The 22,500-nt window shown below is 36.8% G+C and overlaps 1 protein-coding gene and 1 long non-coding RNA gene across 3 annotated transcripts in view; one reads left to right on the forward strand and one right to left on the reverse strand.

Annotated features, from left to right (window-relative positions):
• Positions 1 to 22,500, forward strand: part of LOC135196727 (uncharacterized) — a 145,229-nt gene that overhangs the window by 15,708 nt on the left and 107,021 nt on the right. The gene's annotated exons all lie outside the window — the stretch shown is intronic.
• LOC135196903 (collagen alpha-1(XVII) chain-like) overlaps positions 5,300 to 22,500 on the reverse strand; it is a 43,208-nt gene continuing 26,007 nt past the window's right edge. Inside the window, exon 2 of the mRNA XM_064223713.1 lies at positions 5,300 to 8,960. Within this exon, the coding sequence (XP_064079783.1) occupies positions 6,747 to 8,960 (2,214 nt within the window). The 3' untranslated portion in view covers positions 5,300 to 6,746. The remainder of the gene's footprint in view (positions 8,961 to 22,500) is intronic.

Raw genomic sequence — 22,500 nt, forward strand, 5'->3', positions numbered from 1 at the left:
CTGCATATATATATATATATATATATATATATATATATATATATATATTGAATGACAATCTATTGTGATGATGCATAATAACTCCCCAAATAACCTCAGTAGCTACATTTATTTTACACTTGCAAATCCATCCAGTAGTCTGTCTACATTGAGCTTGTGTTTGCGTAAAAACAAACGAGTGTTCGCTAAAATGATCAAGGTAACTCAGAATTTTGCTTATTTTTTATCATTACTTGCAAATCCCACCTGTGACAGTCAGCTGTCTAGAGACAGTCGAGATGGGCCGTTCGTCTCTCTCAAGTACATTTAACTTAGAGAAAGGAGAGAGAGAGAGACAGAGGTAGGAATGATCAATCTCTTATCTGATCATTTAGGATTCCAAACGCCTGTTTATAACGAGGGATCAGCTTTCAGACTTTCCTTTCCTTGTACACATTATTTATTCATATATATTTGTTTGTTTCTTGGTCTGACTAAAAATCATTTATTTGTTACTGACTGTATTCCCTTAGTTATGCATTGTTCTTTCCTGCAAGCGTAGTACCCATATTGTTGTGGCCATCATCATGTTCATTTTGATGTCTTTTGTTCCGTAGGGGGTTAGTGCGGTCAGGTGAGGTGCACTGTAGGCATTACTTAAGGTTCTTTGCAGCGCACAGTGGACCAGGAGGTGGACAAAAACCAAAAAAATTATTGTTTAGTTTTATCAAAATTGTATTAAAAACGTAAATTAGAATAGTTTTTAGAAAGGGAACCGTATATTATATTATTATCTAAGGAGTATGGGTTAGACTGGCACTATGGTTTTTAGACGCAATCGGCTAAGTACATTTTCTCCCAGTATGCTAGTGATTAGTCTACATCAGAATTGTTTGCATGTAGCATCTGTGATATTAGGTCTGTGTTTCATTAGTTTATAAGAGAGTTTACTACTTGTTATTTCTGTGACTAAGCATTTCAAATATTGTGCATAACATGCAACTAATCCATGTTATATAGATATATACAAAAGTACTTCAAATATTGTTTATTTAACAAAAATAAAGTATGCGGCAATTTTTTCGCTTGCATTTGCTTCGTATCTCTTATGGATTTTATTATACTAGAACTTGTGCAGAAAGGGAAAATATTTCTTTTCTTTGCACCAATTTGCACTTCGAGCTTTTGTGGGCAATAATAAGTTACTGAAGCGCTACCTCCCCTATCATGGCGCCATTCAACCGCCGAGTCTGAGTAACCAAACGGCATAAGGTGACCAGAGCTGCCAACGAGTAGGTACTTATCATCTTAATACTACATGGTGTTTTCAAGGGGTTTGGATCCAAGCCTAAAAAGTTGAAGGGGGTTGGGTTGCTAGTTTTGGATTTTAAGGTTGTTCAAAGGATTAGCTTGGTTTAGGGCAGGAAAATATCTAGAACCTGTAAATTAGGAAAGTCATGGAGCCATTGCATAAGGAAATCTTTACTGCTTATACTAAAATTACTAATTTGCAATAGAGATCATCAGTGGGTCAATAGCAAAGCACTTAAAACCAATCCTGTGATTCTGAGATCTATCCCTGGTTCCAATGAAGAGTTAGAGAAGTGTTTTTCTGGTGCTGGAAATTCACTTCTCGTTACTCATCCATAAATGAACTTCTCAAATGAAACTAAAAATGAGACTATAAGAATGCTACATCTATCGATGGGAATACTGCTCGCAGGTTTTTCAAGAATGCAGAAATTGCATTCGAAATCACTGGCCTTGATCAGTCCTGTTTATAAACTATATTTGATTTTACCAACAATGTCATCTGGTCTTGATATCGATGCAGATAAATTTGAAAAGTTTTGCTTGGACACTGCCAAATGTTATGTAAAAAATATATAACTGGTACTACATGCCCCAAAGCTTGCATCGGTTGTTAATTCATGGTGTTTCGGTGATATGCACTTCAATCTACCAATTGGCATATTATTTGAGGAGGCACAAGAAGCAAAGGATAAAGAATTCAAGAAGTTTAGGGAATCTTTCACAATGAAAACATCACGAATAAAGACCAATGAAGATTTAAATTACTTTGTCCATCTGATCCCTTGGTAAGTTCTCTAAGAAAAGTAGACAGACCTGTAAAAACTGAACTACCCGAAGAAAGTAAAAATCTAATCGTCCAAAATACCCTTTGATTTGTATCATGTAGTCTTAATAAGAGTTAAAATTCCTTGTTATTTTAGATTTTTTTAAAAATAGATTAAATGCTTTTATTTCTACGTATATTCATATTACTATAGTATAATAGATAACCAAAATGTTATTCTTTACGTTCATTAAATAATTTATATTGTAAAATCTTCAAAGACAGCATTTGATAGAAATAATCTTATTTTTTTATATTTTTATTCTTATCTTTTCGAATAAAGGTATTATAAAGGTTATATAGTTCTAACTATATTTTTCCAAATACACAAAAAATGGGTAAACGTATCACTCATATTATTCACGTATGCTTGTAAATACAATACTCTAAACGTTTATAATAGAAAATGATAAATAATACTTGGATGTGAAAGCAAAAAATAATTTTGTCCAAAAAATTGCTGTTCTGGCCCACTGTGCAGCGTCCCTTCGGCTCCCAGCTGCAACCTTCATCATTCCTTTAACTACCTTTGTTCATTTTTTCTATCTTCCATCTGACTTTCCACCTTCTCTAACAATTGTTTCATAATGCAGCTGCTTCGAGGTTTTCCTCCTTTTGCACCTTTCAAACCTTCTTACTCTCAGTACCCCTTTCAGCGCTGAATGACCTCATAGGTCCCAGTGCTTGGCCTTTGGCCTAAATTCTATATTCTGTTCAATTTTGATATCTATTGTTGATTTGGAAAAGCTTTTCATGGATATTGTTGCAATGGAATTCTGTTTATTCCTTTTCAATGATGTGACAGTTTACTCGAATTTCATGAACGAACAAACGTGGCCTAGAACTGTGGGAAGTAACCACCTAAAACTGTGAATGGTTTTCGGTTATGTCTGTTTTCAAGTTCCATGTGTCAGGGGGACTGTTGCTGATAGTATAGCACATGGCCTAACCGGAACTTACGATTCATCATAGGGTGTGAACTTTGTAAGTAGCACCTTCATTAAGTCTCGGGTATTGTTTTTGTTTTGTTTTTGTTTACTATATTACTTTACTATATTACTGTTTAAATGTGTATTCTGATTCCTCATAAGAATGCCAACTGTTAGTGGGTATGTATTTGTAGCCTTGGATTTTTCTCTTATACTCCTGTCTAAGTGTGTTTATTTTGATTCATAGGAATGTGAACTTTGTAAGTAGTACTTTTATCTGGCCTTGGAATGTTTTACTTCTTCTGCTGTTTAAGTGTATATTTAGCTATGTTTATTTTTGCATTTGAATGGTTATTTTCGTCTTTGTTTCCTACCGTTTTACTGATGACATTCAATTAGTTCCTAAGTAATTTCACTTTACCTCATGTTTAAGTAAGTAAGATCATTTAGCAGCCAGCCCCATCGGCCTCCACATGGAAAAAAATTGTGTCGTGGAGTTGGTATGGACGTGTTCATTTCGGTTCAGTCGTCTAGGTTTGTTGTAACGAGACCAAATACTCACACTAGCCTCGCAGTCCCTTTAACAACTTTTATTACTGTAACGGGTCGCCTTAGAGTGAAGGACGTTGATGGCATAAGGCCGGCATAATCTGAACCAGTTCAGTAAGTGAGCAGTGAGCTCTCTCAAGGTGTCGCACCTTCCCGGCTCCATTGGTCATTTGTTCGGTTTTGGATTAAGCTGGCCTTATGCCAGCACATACCATGGGTCTTGAACCGGCGCGGAAGAGGTGCTTGGTTCCCTCTTCTGCAAAATTGTGGGGTGGACTTTATTCTGTGCTATTGAGACTCATTCTCGTCAATTTAAGCGTGGCAGAAGCACCATTCTTATGTTATGTTGTGACTCGGGTACATCTGTGTTTTTGGCAGTGTGTCGTCGTCTCATTTATTATCTTCATTTCTTTATCTGTTTCTTCCCCATATGGGGGTAATCTTACTATAATGGGCGTTATGTCTGTCCGTCCGTCTGTCATTTAATCACGGCCAAACGACTGGTCTGATGGGCATGAAACTTGGCAGGGTTATAATGGGGACTCCTAAGATGGTTTATAATGGGGTTTCATCCTACCTTCCCCCACTCCAAAGGGGGTGGGGGTGAGAAGGGATTCCCTGAAATGGAACTGGTTCTGCCCTTGAAACAGGGCTGGTTATGCCTATAGACTTAGTTACTTTACGAATTTATCATACATAATTTCTGTATACATACATATGTTTGCTAGTGGGGGCAATGCTGTTAGTGGAACTCACATTGGCACTGTGTGAATTAGGTTTTTTTTTTTTTTTTTTTTTTTTTTTTTTTTTTTTTTTTTTGCAACTTCCATTTGACCCTAGGTTGCAACCACTTTCATACCTTTTTCTGTACCTCCTTTCATATTCTTTCTTCCATCTTGCTCTCCGCCCTCTCCTGACGATTGTTTCTTGGTGCAGCCTCGAGGTTTTCCTCCTGTTACGCCTTTCAAACCTCACTTACTTTCAACATCGCTCTCAGTCTTGAATGACCTCATGGGTCCTAGGGATTGGCATTTGGCATAAATTCTATATTCAGATTCCAATTTATCTGTTTGTTTAATCCCTTGGGCCTTATTTTTTCTGTTCTTGGGTGAGCAGTTTGTCCTCAGAGCTTCGATTCATCCGTTATGATATTTTGGGTGATCTTTGTCGTCAGGTGTTGTTGCCAAGTGTATTTTTCCCATAGAGAGGTTTTACATGCAAATGCATGTTTCTAGGGGGTTGTCGGGGGGACGCTCTTTGCCCAAGAGTATAAACTTATTGGAGTTTGATACTCATTAGAACACGCACCGAGTAAAAAAAAAATATAAATTAATTAGAGACGGCCAATCGTCTTGCTTGGTTAGGTATCTTTATTCCTTGAACACCTTACCACACTTCTTAGGGGCCAGGTCACTTGGTTGGCTGTACAAACCAGCTCCTTAATTTCGGTGGCGACTTGCCCAGTAGTTAACACTGGCTTGGTGTTTGTGGGGTTTTACTTTATGTCCGTTCCTCTTGATATCATCTGTCTTAGCTGGCCAACTTCTTGAAGTGAAGTATGAGAACTGAACTCAGAATTCTCGTTAGGCTAAGAAATAAGGACAAAAATGTGCCTACTAATTGTTTTGGGGCTCAGTTTCTGTAATGAATAATAATGTCAGCCTCGTCATATCGCAATTTCAACCAAGGTATGTCAATAAAAGTCTTTTGATTAAGTATATTTATTCATTTAAATTACTGTACATGACAAAATTTCATTCAGTTCATAATATTTATCAAAAATAATATGACTGCAATTTTTTTCTGCCTGCAGAAAGGTAAGAACCATTTGAGCAACTGAACACATAAAGATAGAATTTCTTATACATAGATTAATTGACTCTTTTACATTATTCACATAAGCTTACACTCCCTTAATCAGTAACCATGAATGGTAGGTAGGAGATTTTGGAACATAACCTAATTCAACTTTTAGATACGGAACAAGTTACTAGATGCACCCAAAAATTCCCAGTCAAAACGGAAACAGAGAAAGAAAAAAAAGTTTGAAAACATCTGGCAAGAAAATATTGATATAACTTTATTTACAACTCTGTTAGAAAAATATCTGTAATGGAATCAGTTACATCTTATTTTGGCAGTGAACAAGGTTGGCAAACAGTATTTACAGGAATGCCTTGTCCACAGCTATGACGTATTTTGAAGTATCAAAATGTACTTAACTTGAATTATGGCCTTCAGAAGTTTTTAATCAACTGGTATTCCTATAAAATACTTTTCTTTGTTATGACATTAAATACTTTCCTTAGACAAGAAGGATATTGGACAGACGTCCTGAACCTGACTAATTAAAAAGGCTTATGAATACTGGAGATATGTTCAATAGTCTAACAAAGCGGTATTTACAGCTCGGTTTAATAGCTATAGAATGATTGGGCATGGATACTGTGAGTATGATCAAGAAGAAGCAACACATCTCTGACGTATTAAGAGAAACCAACATTTATGACAAAAGTATGGAAGACTATAGATTTCATTTGGATGTGACATGCAGGGGGTGTGACACTTTAAATATATGAGCTGCAGAATTTGGAAGTCGGGTGAAAAGCTTGAAAGAGAAACTGGGCAGCCTGACATTCCAAGCGCTGCTGCACTAGGCACGCCTGAAGGGAAGACTCATTCATACTGGTTATAAACTCTTTGGTGAGAACATGGCTCGCTCTCGTGACGAAAAGTGGGGTTGACAGAGGGACTGATGGCGGTGACGATGAGGATGAGGTGGTTGTGGTGGAGGTGATGATGAGGAAGACAACAACGACACTCACTTAAGAACATTCGTGCTGTGACAAGGACTGGGTGAGGCTATCTCGTGAGATACTCACGAGCGAGGAAACATGAAGTAACATCAAAGCTACATCTTCATGACATTATTTCTAGTTAAATATAAAAAAGTAATAAAACAAACATTCAGAGTAAGTGTCTTAATTAAACAAAAGTAATAGAGAATGATGTCAAAACTCGAGAAACTCAGTGGCAGACTGAAACATTTAATACTTCCTCCCGCATCGCAGGAGGAAGGTAACTCTGATTTCCTTAAACTAAACCAAGAATGCTCCAAGTTCTTTCATTATGTGAAAAAATGCCGTTACTCTTTAATTCCAAACTGGGCGCCAGTCATTGGGGTCACCGTGCCATTGGCGGTCGAGGCCTTCCGCAATGACCTCTGCAGCTACTTTGACTGGTTTTAGGTTTGAAGCTTCTGACACTAGGTTATGCTCGGGATTGTTTGTGTTAGCTGGTGGTGGAAGTTTTTTGGCTTCATTGTCGTTACCATCATCATCACCAACATCCTCTCCATCATTTGAGGCTACAACGAGGACTTCAGCTACTTTCTGTCCACTGAGGTCAAGGGAGTTGGGCAGTGGAATTTTTTCCCCATCTACAGTGAGTGGTAAAAACCTCCTTGTGTCATTGGTACCAGTTTTGACCAAACCTATGAAACGTCCCTCACGGTAGTTTTGAAGTCGGGACAGTAGTTCTGCAGTGGATTCAGGTGAACCTTTTTCATTGGCCAGTCGGTGCACTTTTACCTCTACATCACCTTTTGGGGCAGGAACAACTGATTTACTTAAACGACTCTCTGCTCCAAAAGCAGCTTCGAGAGCAGTGCGAGTGTGTGGATCCAGGATGTTGTCAGATAGAGCATCATCTAAGTCGATGACTTGGATTTCAGCATCATCAAGTATGCCTGAGCCCATCAGCTGTGAACGGAGGTCAATGGGCAAATCTTGGGGTAAGTCATGAAGAATGGCAGGTTGGGCCCCGTCTAAGCTCAGAGCAGCTATATCATCAATATTATCACCTGGAGAATATTCAATGAAATAAACTTCAACATCATCATCCTGAAGGGCAAAAAGCTCAGGGTCAATTATTGGAGGAGGTGGAGCAGGAGCAGGCTCTCCATCTTGGAATACAATTTCGATTATAGGGTCATCAGGTCCTAACTGTGATCCATATGTGAGGTCCAGAGTTGGTGCAGCGTACGAATCTCCAATATCAATACCACCACCGATGCCAACTGCTTCTTTGCCAGCAGCGAAGGATGCTGCATTCACAGCATCAGTTTCTAGGGCAAGAGGTGCTGGGGGAAGAATGTCAACATGTGCTGGGGCACCGTCAAACACTGCACCTGGACCATCAGGTCCTAGGGGAAGGTCATAAAGAGGTGCAGGTGGCGCTGGCAGAGATGGTGCTGGGACAACTGGTCCAAGAGCATCTGGACCTGGTACAATTGGTTCAACTGGGAGAGGCTGTGATGGTTGGAAGCTTCCTTCCAAGTAGGAGGAGGATGAAGATCCATGAGCTGCCATGGGTGGAGGGAACGAAGGTGGAGCGCGATAATCATTGCTTGGTTCTGCAACACCGCCAACGGGGGCACCCACGTGTGCGTGAACGACTGGTGGCGCGATTGGAGAAGATATGGGAATTGATGGTGCACTGTAGGAATCTTCAATAATTGGAACTGCAGGAGCACTGTAGGAATCGGAGATCACCGGAGCTACGGGAGCACTGTATGAGTCGGAGATCACTGGCACTGAAGGAGCATGGTATGTGTCTGAAATGACTGGGGCAGCGTGGTGTGCATGGCCTCCTCCGAGGCCTCCGTGGCCTCCTCCGAGGCCTCCGTGACCTCCGTGGCCTCCGAGGCCTCCTTTGCCTCCGTGGAGAATGTCTGAATCCTTGACTGGACCAAATCCATGGGGAATTCCTTTTCCATGACCACCAATAGCGTGCCCTTTCCCATGGCCGCCAATGGCGTGCCCTTTCCCATGACCTCCTATAGCATGCCCTACTCCATGCCCTACTCCTACTCCATGTCCAACACCTATGCCAAGACCTTTTCCATGTCCTCCTATGGCATGACCCTTTCCATGTCCACCTATAGGAAGGCCACCTCCTATAGCGTGTCCTCCTCCAATGCCATACCCTCCACCAATGCCCCCACCAATGCCACCACCGATGCCCCCGCCTATACCACCACCTATGCCATGCCCTCCTCCTAGACCAAGTCCTCCAATAGGAGCGCCTCCGCCATATCCTCCTCCATGGTGGAGGTGGATCGGAGGTGCGTGGTAGCTTGTCGGTGGGGCGTGGATGGCCGGGGGTGGACCGTAGTGGGGTTTGATGGGTGGAGGTTGGTAGACGGGCTGCGGAACGGCGACATAGATGGGTTCGTCGTAATCAGGTTCGGGCTCTTTCTTCCATCCTTTCCAGAGCTTCGAAAACCAGTCTCCGATCGTCCGTTTCGTCCTCGAGGCCTTGGCTGGATGCGTAGTCACCACCAGGCAGAAGACGCCCAGCGTCACCTGGCAAAGAGAAGACAACAAACGTTACGAGGAGACACCAGAGATAAGGGGCAGTGTGTTCTCATGAAGCGTTCACATGCTGTTGTTTCAATGCAACAAGAACGAGGTTGTAGCTTACTGAACAGAAACGAAAACAAAGTCAAAGCAGAAGTACTGATATTGGCAATGCCAGTTGCATTGAAGAGTTTTTGTCTTTGAAAGTAATTCACACTTAAAGAAAAAATAATTAACTTCACAAGGGAAAGTTTGCACATGATTTTAAAAGAAGGCCTTTTGGGGTGTATCTATCTAATACAAGCAGCCTTAGTTCTCGGGGGAAACTTGAATGTCACAAGGCGGTAGCTGTTGTTTACCTTTTAATGTGTGCAAATGTACACAGGGCATGCAAAAGTCTTTCTTGATGTCTGTGTGAATGTGTGTGCATATTATATATATATATATATATATATATATATATATATATAATATATATATGTGTGTGTGTGTGTATATATATACATATACACACACACACACACACACACATATATATATATATATATATATATATATATATATATATATATATATATATATATATAAACGTCCGTACCTCCATTATTGCTTCTGTTTAGTCGGAAATAAGTTAAAGTGAAAATTTGCAATGAAAACTAACAAAGTTTGCGACGCTAAATTATTATTCTGATTATTAGTATCGGTAGTTGTAACAGCAGTAGTATTGTAAATCATCGAAAGGTATTTAATGGAAATTCTTTTGAAAAGGGCATGCAAGGATTTATTTTTGGGAGAGGATAGACATTCTGTTATCTCATATAGAAAAGTGACATCAGATTAAAAAAAATAATAATAAAAATAAATTGTCCATTATAGGAGAGAGAGAGAAGGGAATGAGGGTAAGATCGTCTGGTTATGTATTATCTCGTAAGGAGAACTTTAATTTGATATGAAAAAATAAGTTGGAGAGAGAGAGAGGTGGGGGGAGAAGATCGTCTGGTTATGTATAATCTCATAAGGCGAACTTTAATTTGAAAAAAGTAAGTCAGAGAGAGAGAGAGCAAATATAAAAAAAAAGTGGACGTCGTAGAAAACAGGTTACGAAGTGAAAGCTTTCGGCGCAAGTCAAAGAGAGAGAGAGAAAGAGAGACCCCTCCCTGTGCTCGTTTTTTTCGGGTATTTTTTTTACTGACCATTTGAGATCAAATTTTCTGCATTTCATTCTTACTCGGGTTGGAAAGTCAGCCAATGTGTGTGTGTGTGTGTGTGTGTAGGTATTATCAGAGTTGGCTGGGTACGGTAGCGGGTCCCCCTGAATGTGTGGTGAAAGGAAGCTAGGTATTATCTGATGCCCGGTGCCCGGATCTAGGACTAAAAGGGAGTGTGAGCAGTTTGGAAACTGTTAAGGCATTTTGACAAGATATACAACAGGCATTCGAAATAAAGACGAAACGAACCATGAGATTTTAGCATTTCTGTTATAAAAACCAAAAGTTCTGGAACCTAAGGTCTTAACTAGTTTGATTTTGGTGCGTCAGGAGGCGTTTGACCAAAACAGCTTAAACATTTCAATTAAAGAGAGAGAGAGAGGGGGGGGAGGGGGGGAGGGGGGGCAGAAATTTGATTTGGAAACGTTCTGTCATTTAAAAGTTCAAAGGAAATTATAGCATGAGTTTGAAAATGCTACCCTTTTATTACTGAAGTTAGTCGATTCTGTATCTTTTAAACCTACTGAACACAGTTACTCAAATACAAGAAATAATTAGCAGCACGGTATGATGTTTCTAATGATTCTCATTCATTGTAATGTTCTGTAAATATTGTGGTTTTTCCGTACGTTAAGAAAGCAATTTCACAAATGTTAATTTGAGAACCAACTACGTATGGGTCTTTAGAACGTTTTGTATGTTTTTTGTTGCTTGTTTTCTCCGAAAGCGTTTGTTAGAGAGCTTGTAAAACCTTCCCAAACAAAACTTGAAGAAAAATGAAATTTTACTGTTCCAAAAACTACTACTACTACTACTACATTACAGTGTTTGTGCTGCTATGAGTACCGAATAAATATAGAGAGGAAGCTCCCTTCCCTATTTTTCAAAATTATTGAATTGTTTGCCCCTTTACCCTAATCGATCAATTTATTGATCCTTTCTTCTTGACCCCTAAGATACGTCAGGACCTAAAAGCAGTTAAAAATATTTTTTCAAAGTAAAAACTGCAACTATGTCTCCACCAGCTGCAATTCACATTAGCTCTCAATTTTACCGTCTGTTATTTTGTACCATAATGAGCTTTGGGATTATTTGTCTTATTTTTTTCATAATGAAGAAAGCTTGATGAGATAATGAATTAGTGAGGAAAATATGTCAAGTTTACTTACACAGTTCGATGACGTACGCACGCCTCAAAGACTTATAAATCTTGTTATATTTACAATGTGTATACGCGCATATAATATATATATATATATATATATATATATATGTGTGTGTGTGTGTGTGTGTGTTTATATATATACATGTGAGGAATAAAATACTAAAATTCCAAAATGTTAGACTAATGCTATTTGATAATAGAAAGTGAATCAGAAGAATGCAACAACGACGCGAAAAGGAGAGAGAGAGAGAGAGAGAGAGAGAGGGGAGGAGGGGCAAAAAAAAAAAAAAAAAAAAAAAACCAGCAGAGAACGAAAGCAGGATGCTGTTGCGAAGGTCATCGACTGAATGCCAAAGAATTTGGGGAGGGAAAAAAAAAGTAGTTCAGGGCTGCTTTTCTCTCGGAGAGTTAGAGAGAGAGAGAGAGAGACTAGGTTCGCTGGAGAAAGCAGGAAATCGATCTGAAAGAACTTGCAAAAAGTGAAACTCCAGACCTGTGTTTCTCTCTTTCATATATTATATATATATATATATATATATATATATATATATATATATATATATATATATATATATATATATATATATATATATATATATATATATATATATATATATTATATTATATATAAACACTTTATGTAGAGAGAATTCGTCACTTAATCCGCTTTTATCCTCCAAAAGATGAAACTCGAACTGTAAGAGTTTCCGGGCACCATTAAACCATGAAACCAGAAGAACGTCTGTGCCCCTCCCTCGGCCATTACCTACCCCGAAGAAAACTAGCATCTCGGCGTTATGCTAATGGCATGGACACTTTCAGTCTGGGCTCCGTTAAGGTCAAAATGAAAGGCTCGGGAAGTGATCATAAAAAACAAGGAGAAAAAATAATACTATATCTGTCTCACCCATTACTTGTTTCACTTCAGTGGCTCTGACGTCACGAGTATAGGCCATGGTGTTGTAGTGCTTCTATGCTCTTCTAATTTTTTAAAAATTGTTTTGTGTTTCCACTCATTTTCTTCTTTTCATTCCATTTGTCTGAGATTGTTTTTTTTTTTTTTTTCAATTCGTGTGAAGCCTCATTCTTTATTTGTTGCTCTGCAAATTCAAAGACTTTTTTTTTTTTTTCCCAAGTTGAAGAAAAATTCGCGTGTGAAAACAGGGACCGGATTCGGGTATGTTGACTTTTTTCCTCTCTCTCTCTCTCTCTCTCTCTCTCTCTCTCTCTCTCTCTCTCTCTCTCCAAATCAACTTTCATTTTTATGTTTCGCAGCCAGAGGGCAGTTTGTAACCACTAGGAGGTAGTACCGCTTCAACTTGAACTGATTTACATCAGACATGAACCTGTGTTGTTTCTTTATTCATCATACTTATTTCGTAACTTTATTCATTATGCTTATTTCATAACTTTATTCATTATACTTATTTCGTAACTTTATTCATTATACTTATTTCGTCACTTTATTCATTATACTTATTTCGTAACTTTAGTCATTATGCTTATTTCGTAAAAATAAAATCATTGTAACCGTTGTCTAATTGACACGCGTTCTTTCGATTTTAGACGAATATCACCTTTTTCTGCTTTTTAATTATTTTTATTTTACACAAATAGATAAAATCATATGAATAATGATGTCTCCAATTGTCAGATGGGTTTAATTGTCCGTTGCTGATTCGAAAGGCCGTCGGCAGGGGCAACTGTTTACTGCCCTTTTTATAGTAGATCGTTTCAGTTTTTTTTTTTTTTTAATCGGGCAGACGAATCAGTTGTGTGAGATAATAATGATCATAAGAATGGTAACAGCGTCATTCCCCTGTATTGAATGCTTAGATTTTCGTTGATTGGAAATAATAATAATAATAATATGGGTAGTTGACCCTCTATTTCAATCATGCAGTATTGAAGATGATAGAGAAAAAACTATATATTATATGCAGCTGATGCAATAAATAAATACATAATAATAATAATAATAATAATAATAATAATAATAATAATAATAATAATAATAATAATAATAATAGTTTAAAATCTCAGAATCAAATTGGCTGACTCGTCAAAAGTGAAAACTCTGTTCCACGTGGAGTCATGAATTACTACCTCCAGAATGTTGGAATGCAGGCGTTCTGAATTTCACGCCAACGAAGTCTTTTAAAAAAAAAAAAAAATTATATTTCAATTGTGACGACTATTTAGTTGGGAATATCTTTGAGCCAAGTTTTTATTTATTTTATTATTATTTTTTTTTTTTTTTAGTATCTAAGATTTTTTACAGTGGGTGTTGTAAGGCAGGGAGAAAGATATGATCCTGAAATGGTCTTAAGTATACGGGAGTAGTGCCATCAGTGCATCTCCCGCGGTGCACTGTAAGCATTACTAATGCACCCCACTTTTCAACCTCTTACTTAAAACCTGCATTCCCGTTTCCTATCTTCGGCCTTGCTGTTCAGCACCTCGAACATTTACTTCTCAGTTCATCTTTGGGATTTTCTCCTAGTTCGACCTATAAATCGTCGTCCTTTTTCTTATCTATTATCTGGATCTTGTCATTTTTCTGTCCAGCAACTCCAACTCCCCCTTCTCTCTGCCTTTAAGCGCCGAGTGGTTGGGAGGGAGTGCCCCAGGGCTTGGCTTTACGACCTAAATTTTATGAATGATTCATTCATTCTTAGGTTATGTGCGTGAGGAGTAGGACTTGCACATCCCTCAGTAGAAAGTTAAAGACGATGGTAAATAGCCTCATGTCGTAGGCGCTGAATTGTTTGTGAATAAATGATAAAAAAAAAAACATATATATATATATATATATATATATATATATATATATATATATATATACTACTTATACATACATATACAGACACATACATACATGTATGCTGAAATTGTGTGTGTACTATATATATATATATATATATATATATATATATATATATATATATATATATATTTATTCATATATGTTAACTGAAGGGGAATTTTTTAGTTGATAATAATTTCGTCGGTTCCCTTCAGTTAACATATATGAAAGTATATTAATTCTGAGGTAGAGCGAATTAGATATTAAACATGACTGATTTGTATGAATTACGGTGATGTGTTCAGACTCATATATATATATATATATATATATATATATATAATATATATATATATATATATATAAATAAACCTTTATTTATACATAGCATCACGTTTTATATACTTCGTGATCAAGTTATTCATATATATATATATATATATATATATATATATATATATATATATAATACATATATTATATATATGTATGTTATGCTCTCAGCTGCATATTCTAAAGTTCAAATGAAACTCGAAACAGAAGCACCACATCTTAGACATTAAAATGAAAACCATGCAATTTTTTGGTTCTAAACAATATTCATATTTATTTCGAGAATGCTGAATAATAAACGGAGGAATTCAACTTTCTACTACTTTTCCTTTTGGATTCGCATTTTCCTCCAAGTAAGATCTTGATTTTTATTGTGTAGTTCCTCATTGTTGTCCGGTGTGATCATTCTTTGTTGTTTCAAATTTCGTGTACTAAATGTATTTGAATGATGACGTCACTTTTCAGTAAGGTGTTTGGCTATATCTAAGTGCATGTTATGGTAGATACATTCTATATATAATATTTATTTATAATAAAAAATATATACGTTATATATATATATATATATATATATATATATATATAGATATATATGCAAGCAATTTTTTATCATAAACTTTGTACGTCCCTTAAAAAAGGAAAGGAAAATGAAAAGAAATTACGATACCCGAATATTGGTTTTTATGGTACTTTTCTAAAATAAGCTCTTCAGTAATTCCATCATTGTTAGTTGAAGGAATCTCACCTGCACATGACAGGTTACCTGAGGAATAATCTATCCCGTGGGGGTTTTGGGGGGGGCGGCCGGCCGGGTGGTTCATTCAGAAAATATCGCGTTGCAATTTCTGCTGGTTTTTATTTCGGCTTTTCCTGCATTGTGTTTACGGTAAGTTTTCAAATTATATATATATATATATATATATATATATATATATATTATATATATATATATATATATATATATATATAATACAGACACACACACACTGCTAGTTATCACACACGATGAAACTGCTCTTTCGCGAAATGATGCGTTGGCTCGATGTCATGTAATCAAAACTGCCGTAAATTACAGGGTTACAGCCGACGATTACAGGCATTGGGTCGAAAACACGTAACGGCTAAAGATGAAAGTTACAGGATGTACGATACTCGTGTGTGAGTGACTGAAACTCTAAGGTCTGTACTCTTGTTTCTGTTGTGAGAGTTTTTCTGCGCAGTATTTAGCGCTGGCGTCTTGTTGCAACAGACCTTACTGTAGCTGTGGTCTAGTGCAAACGGCACTCCACCATATGTTTATGTATTCATCTTTATTTTTTTTTTCTATTCAAAAAAGGCCGTTGGGGAAGGCTACGTAGCGTTCTTATCCAGTCCAGTGACGTGTTTAGCGGTCAGTAAGGAAACGAGTATTAATGAACAAATTGAGGTAATCACTGACGAATTTTCTTTATTATTCGATAGATTATTGTATTATGATAATCATATTTCTCTTGTATATCATTTACATGTCCTTGCTAGATGCAAAGTATGTTATTTCTTTTTTTATACTCTTACTTGTTTATTGGACTTGTTTATTGTATTTCCCGCCCTCATGTTTTTATTATTATTATTATTGTCGTGGTTGTTCTCTCGCTCTTGTCGCACCCTTTATTTGTAAGCAGATTTCTTCGGCCACAAAAATAAGTTTCATCGCTGTAGTTGATTGAAAGGTTCCAGCATCCAGGCATTCAATGAATAGGCCTAACGGGAAGGCGGTATTTGGGTCTTTAGGCCTAAACACATCCATTGATCTAAAACCGGTTTTTTGTATTTAACGTTTAACGAACATCGTCTCTTTGTACAACCTAATAGAAGTAGACGGATGTATTCTAAGGATTTTTTTCTTCTTAATATTCTTAGAATTTTTTATGTCTTCATTGACACGAATAATTTCATTCAAACTAAAATAATCAGACGGTAATTTTTTGTTTCGGGGAATTTGTAGATTATATTACTTTCTTAATATTAATTTTTATATAACATTCCATTTCGTGTGAATTATTCAATTCGAATAAAAATAATAAGACAATAATTTCCTTCTCCGTAAGGGGTGGGGGGGCCTAGCGCCGTCTGTGCACCTCATGCGTCCCTTCGGCCCCTAGCTGCAACCCCCTTTCATTCCTTTTACTGTACCTCCATTCATATTCTCTTTCCTCCATCTTACTTTCCACGCCCTCTTAATAGTTGATTTTCATAGTGCTTCAACTGCTTTGAGGTCGTCCTCCTGTGACACCTTCCAAACCTTTTCACGGCCAATTTCCGTTTCAGCGCTGAATGGCCTGTAAGTCAACCAATCAATCAATCATTTTCTTTACAAAATTGAGTAAGGTGTTCCTGTTAATTAACTTCCCGATTGAGATCACTGTGGAATCTCTCCGTTCCATTAAGAAGGCAAGGCCCCTTAACGCCTTTACCTAACCGGGTTCCCCGGGTGTAATTGAGCTCCCCAGGTAATCGGTCTCTCCAGGTAATCGTTACATCGAATTCTTCCGCCGAAGTCCGTCCCGGATAAATGAAAGTTCCGGCAGTGAAAGTGCCTGTGTCCGAACCGGCCTGTGTGACTGACTCAGGTACAAGTTGCCTTGGCCCTCAGGAGTTTCACCAGGAGCGGCTTCGTCCGCTTTCGTACATTTCTGAAAAAAGAGAGTCACTTCGGGAGTAGGATGTCCAAACCAGATCCAGTTGGTGTCAGGCCAAACTAATCAGTAATGATATTCAGTGAGGTGCACTGTTTAGGCGTTATTTGAGCGTCTTTGCAGCAACCCCTTTCGATTCATTTTACTCTACTTCCGTCCATATTCTCTTTCTTCCATCTGACTTTCCACCTTCTCTTAACAGTTGTTTCACAGTGCAACTACTTTGAAGTTTTACCTCCTGTTACGCCTTTCAAACCTTACTGTCGGTTTCCCTTTCAGCTCTGAATGACCTCATAGAACCCAGTGCTTGGCCTTGGGCATGAATGCCATATTCCTTATTCGATCAGTAATGATAATGAAAGCCTCTGGTTACAGTAGAGACAATAAGTCCCCAAGGCCTAGCCGGGTATTGGCATGTACCCTATCAAAGGCGCTTTGTTTAGTCTGTGACGTGGCGTGTTTATTCAATTCATTGTCGAAGCCACATCTAGAGGTGTGTTATTCAGCAGTTTTATTTATATATACATATATATATATATATATATATATATATATATATATTATATATATATATATATATATATATATTAGCGTTCTGTTAGATGAAGTGAGACTTATTTTTTTGTAAAAGGTCTGTGGGTTCAAAAGCTAAATCAATCATGTAAGAGTCTGTGTACCTGTGTTTTAATACATATTGTCCCAATATTAACTGATTTGTGTGGGTAAATGTGAATTATTTGGGAATCATTCATGTATGGATTCATTATTCTTCTGGTAGGTTTTTTTGTTTTTGGTTTCTTTGACAGTACGTTTTAATAGTTTTTTCCGTTGCGAAGCACTTGGTATTACATCTTGATGTCAAAATACATTGTAGAAATGAGGTGGTTATTTAATACGAATGAATTTGATTAATAAATTGATTTTTTTATATTTTATTGATTTTGCAGTGTATATGTGAAATTGATTATTTGATATTAATAATATATATATATATATATATATATATATATATATATATATATTATATATATATATAGATATAATTATATATAACTTAGTATCATGCAATTACTCATGAATGTTAGAGAGAGAGAGAGAGAGAGAGAGAGAGAGAGAGAGAGAGAGAGAGAGAGAGAGAGAGCATACCCAAAAAGCTTTTGTCATTCAGTTTCACTTCCCACCGGCTCTTCTGAATGCGTCGATGCGTTGTTTGCCTATGTCATTCATACCCATTCCGTGTGATGACGACTCGAGGGCATGATTCTGCCGTGGGGCATGTTGCGTGGTATACCTTTACCCACTCTCTCGCATTTGCAACAACCTTTCTGTGTGCATTATTATTATTATTATTATTATTATTATTATTATTATTGATTATTATTATTATTATTATTATTATTATTATTTTAATATATATCTGTAGACTACAATGGGATTATAGATGGTGATCTCTGCTACAAAATCGTAAATGCAGTACTTTCTTATTATTTCTGTTCTTTCTCTAATGTCGACATGTTTCGGCCATCTCCCTTGCCAACATCTGGACGTTGCAATATCATTATTATTCAGAGGATGAAATCTTTTCATATGGAACATCAGAGTGAAGTAAGAAGAGGTAACATGAAAAGCAGAAGAAGAGATGTCATTAAAAAATAAAAAAAAATAAAGGCATTCAAATTCAAGGACAATAGCATTAAAGTTTTAATGCATTGCATCTTCGCTTGCACTTCGGAAGTACCAGTTGCAAGACATCCTGCGTCACTCCAACTATGATAGTATTTCTTTCGATAAGTCGCTTTTATAAAATGGAATGAGGAAAATAACGACTTGGGCTGGCATTCAACTACCAGCGTTGTAAATGGAAGAGCGAGAGAAATTCAACCACTAGAAAGTTGTTTATGGAGAGAAAAGAAAATAGGAAGGGAGGAGGAAGAAGAGAGGGAGGTGAAAGGGTGGAGGGGGGCGAGAAGAAGGGAGGGGGAAGAAGACTGAGGAAGCAAGCACGAAGCAACCAAGCAAGCTGCTCATAATAGAAGATTAAGTGTAGGAAAGAGCAACTCTCCCGACAGGCCAGACTTTTGGGTCTTGGAGGTGTCGGGGGGAGTCGGGGTTGCTGGTGGGAGGGGACGGACTGACAACTGGGTACTTTCACAGCGAGGAGTCAGCAGTAGTAGGCTACTAGTAGACCTACTTCATGCCCTAAATAGGCCGCCATTAATTGCCTGCTATCGTTCGAAACGGTAGAAAGTTGTCGGAGAGGGCACCGAGAAGAAAGTTATTCAGAAGAAAATTATTCACACTGTGTATCAAATGTATAATTGTATGAATGAACCTGTAAACGCTAATCAGGTATTATCCACCATTTTAATGTATTGTCCCAAAGAGTAATGATTGATAATGTCAAAAACCGTCAAATAAAGAATAATGTCCATTTAATCGTCCTGCTATTTCTGCTGTTCCTAATTGGGGAAAACGAGAAGATTGAGAGAGAGAGAGAGAGAGAGAGAGAGTTTTAACACTCGGATATTATTCACCTAACCATTTTAATGTATCGTCCAAAAGAGTAATTATTAATAACGTCAAAAAAACCTTAAATAAAAAGAATATTCATTTGATCGTCCTGCTATTTCTGCTCTTCCTAATTGGGGAAAACGAAAAGATAGATAGAGAGAGAGAGAGAGAGATTTAAATTTCGGAAAAACGACTTTTTCGAAAAACGCCCCAACCGGCCTAACCCAACACTTTCTCTCAGGACGCTGGAAGTTTTATGTTAATTCCCAGACCCTTCGAAGTTGCTTGACCAGCCAGCAAGCCTCTGCTATCTCCTTCACCTCGCCTGCTTGCTTGCTTGCTTGCTTGTGCTTCCTTTCCGGGATCAGCCGTGCGTGCAATTCACGCGTAGTGCGTTTGGATTACGTCTTTCCCCTGTCCGTTTTCACTTTGCTTGCAGTAGGAGTATTTATGGTTGTTTTAAGAGTGGTTTTAGTATAGGTGCGAGCGTGTTCGACGAAAGGCCGAATTTTGTTGGGTAGAAGATAATAATAATAATAATAATAATAATAATAATAATAATAATAATAATGGAGAAATCCACAATGGCTTAAGTGTAGATAAGTATTAGAAATATATATACGCTTACATCAGTATGAATTTTCATCACCCATTTTAGTGGAGTTCATGCTATTATGAGATTTTTGATGAATAATAATAATAATAATAATAATAATAATAATAATAATAATAATAATAATAACAACATATTTCCAATTAGCATAAACGTACCCACCCGCGCAAGTATGCGCAAATATGTTACGAAAATTAAGTTTTCGTGTACGGTAAGATGAATGACTAATTTTAAAATAATAATAATAATAATAATAATAATAATAAAGATACAGTAATACATTTGTTATCAGCGACATTGGAAATAATCCTACCAGTGTTGATAGAATCGTCAAGTCTATTGAAATAGAAAGTTAAACGGAAATATCATATTTAGAAAGTTACTCAGAGATGAAAAACAAACATGGCGGCCTTTTTGGAGAGAGAGAGAGAGAGCGGAAAACTATTGACTGAAAGCCAAATAGAATAGAGAAGGAGAACGCGAGAGGAGGCTGCTGATCAGAAGAGAGAGAGAGAGAGAGAGAGAGAGAGAGAGAGAGAGAGAGAGAGAGAGAGAGAGAGAAAGTGCTGCGTCATGTAATTGGTTGCTGGGTGTCCGGTCCTAAAAGGTCTTGCTTTAGGCGATGGTCCAGATAGAAGTATCCACGCCCTCAGATATAAATATTATGTATGGTCGTTAACGGTACTTTCTGAAACAGGTGTCCATTACGAATTCAGGGTACTCTAGATCACCTTGTTTGGTTTTCATCATATTATATATATATATATAATATTTATATATATATATATATATATATATATATATATATATATATATATATATATATATGTGTGTGTGTGTGTGTGTGTGTGTGTCTGTGTATATATATATATATATATATATATATAATATAGATATTATATATATATATAATTATCTAAATATAAATACATATATATAAGTATATGTAGCTATATACTTATTTATATGTCATGTATGTGTATATATAATTTTAATAACTTTTAAATTACATACAATTATCAAGAAATTCTCTACTCATGTGTCATGTTTAGTTTGCCCCCGTCATGGATATAACAATAAAAAAAAAACAAGGTTGAAATGAAGAACAAAAATAATCCTTCAGTTTAGAATATATTTTCGTTCAATTTGAATGTAATGTCGGATTTGACCGATGATCTACGAAGCCAAAATAAATAATAAATAAATAAATAAATAAATAAATAAATAAATAATAAATAATAAATAAATAAATAATTATATAGAAATAAAAATAGATAAAAAAGCAGCCAGCCTGAGTCGAAATTTCATTTTCACACTCGGGTAAATCTCAGCATTTCGCCAAGCGCGGATGGTTGAAGGATGACGCAATCCTGCGAAGTTGCTTTTGCCGGAGAAAGGATCCGTCTAGGAGATCAGGAGTTGCGCGTCTAGGAAGGAGTAAAGGAGATTATGTACGTCGCGGTCCAGTGTTTCGAATTTCCAGTCATTTGCCTCTCTCTTCCCTTTCAGCGTAGGGGCTCTCTCTCTCTCTCTCTCTCTCTCTCTCTCTCTCTCTCTCTCTCTCTCTATATATATATATATATATATATATATATATATATATATAGATATATATATCTATATATACATTATATACATTATATATATACTCGGTTATATAGTATATTATTGTATGTATGTGGTATATATAATCTCTATATATATAATATCTATATATTTTATATATTATATATAAATCGAGCTACAATGCCCTTTAATATCTAATTCGCTCTAACCTCGGAATTAATATATTTTCATATCATGCTTTTTAACCGAAGGGGAATTTTTTCTCGATAATAGACTTGCCTGGATCGGGACGCGAACCCAGGATCCGTTTCAAATCCAGGAAAGTCAGTGAAGCTTTACCTACTTACACTACCGCGAGAGGTATATATATATATATATATATATATATATATATATATATATATATATATATATATATATATATATATATACACACACAAAGCATATCAAACCGTACACACTCCATCCCCAATTGATTCTACAATTTTGATAGTAAAGCTTACCTACACACTAATTTTTAAAAAAAAGTATATACACTCATTCAGACACAAAAAAGTCCGAGTTACTTGTTTTAGATATAGCTGGCCTTATGCCAGCACAGGCTCTTGGCCCTAGAGCAGCCCGTAAAATTACTTTCGTGGTGGAAATCACATTACACGCTCATTTCTC

This window comes from Macrobrachium nipponense, chromosome 18 (genome assembly GCF_015104395.2).
Source record: "Macrobrachium nipponense isolate FS-2020 chromosome 18, ASM1510439v2, whole genome shotgun sequence".
Lineage (NCBI taxonomy): Eukaryota > Metazoa > Arthropoda > Malacostraca > Decapoda > Palaemonidae > Macrobrachium > Macrobrachium nipponense.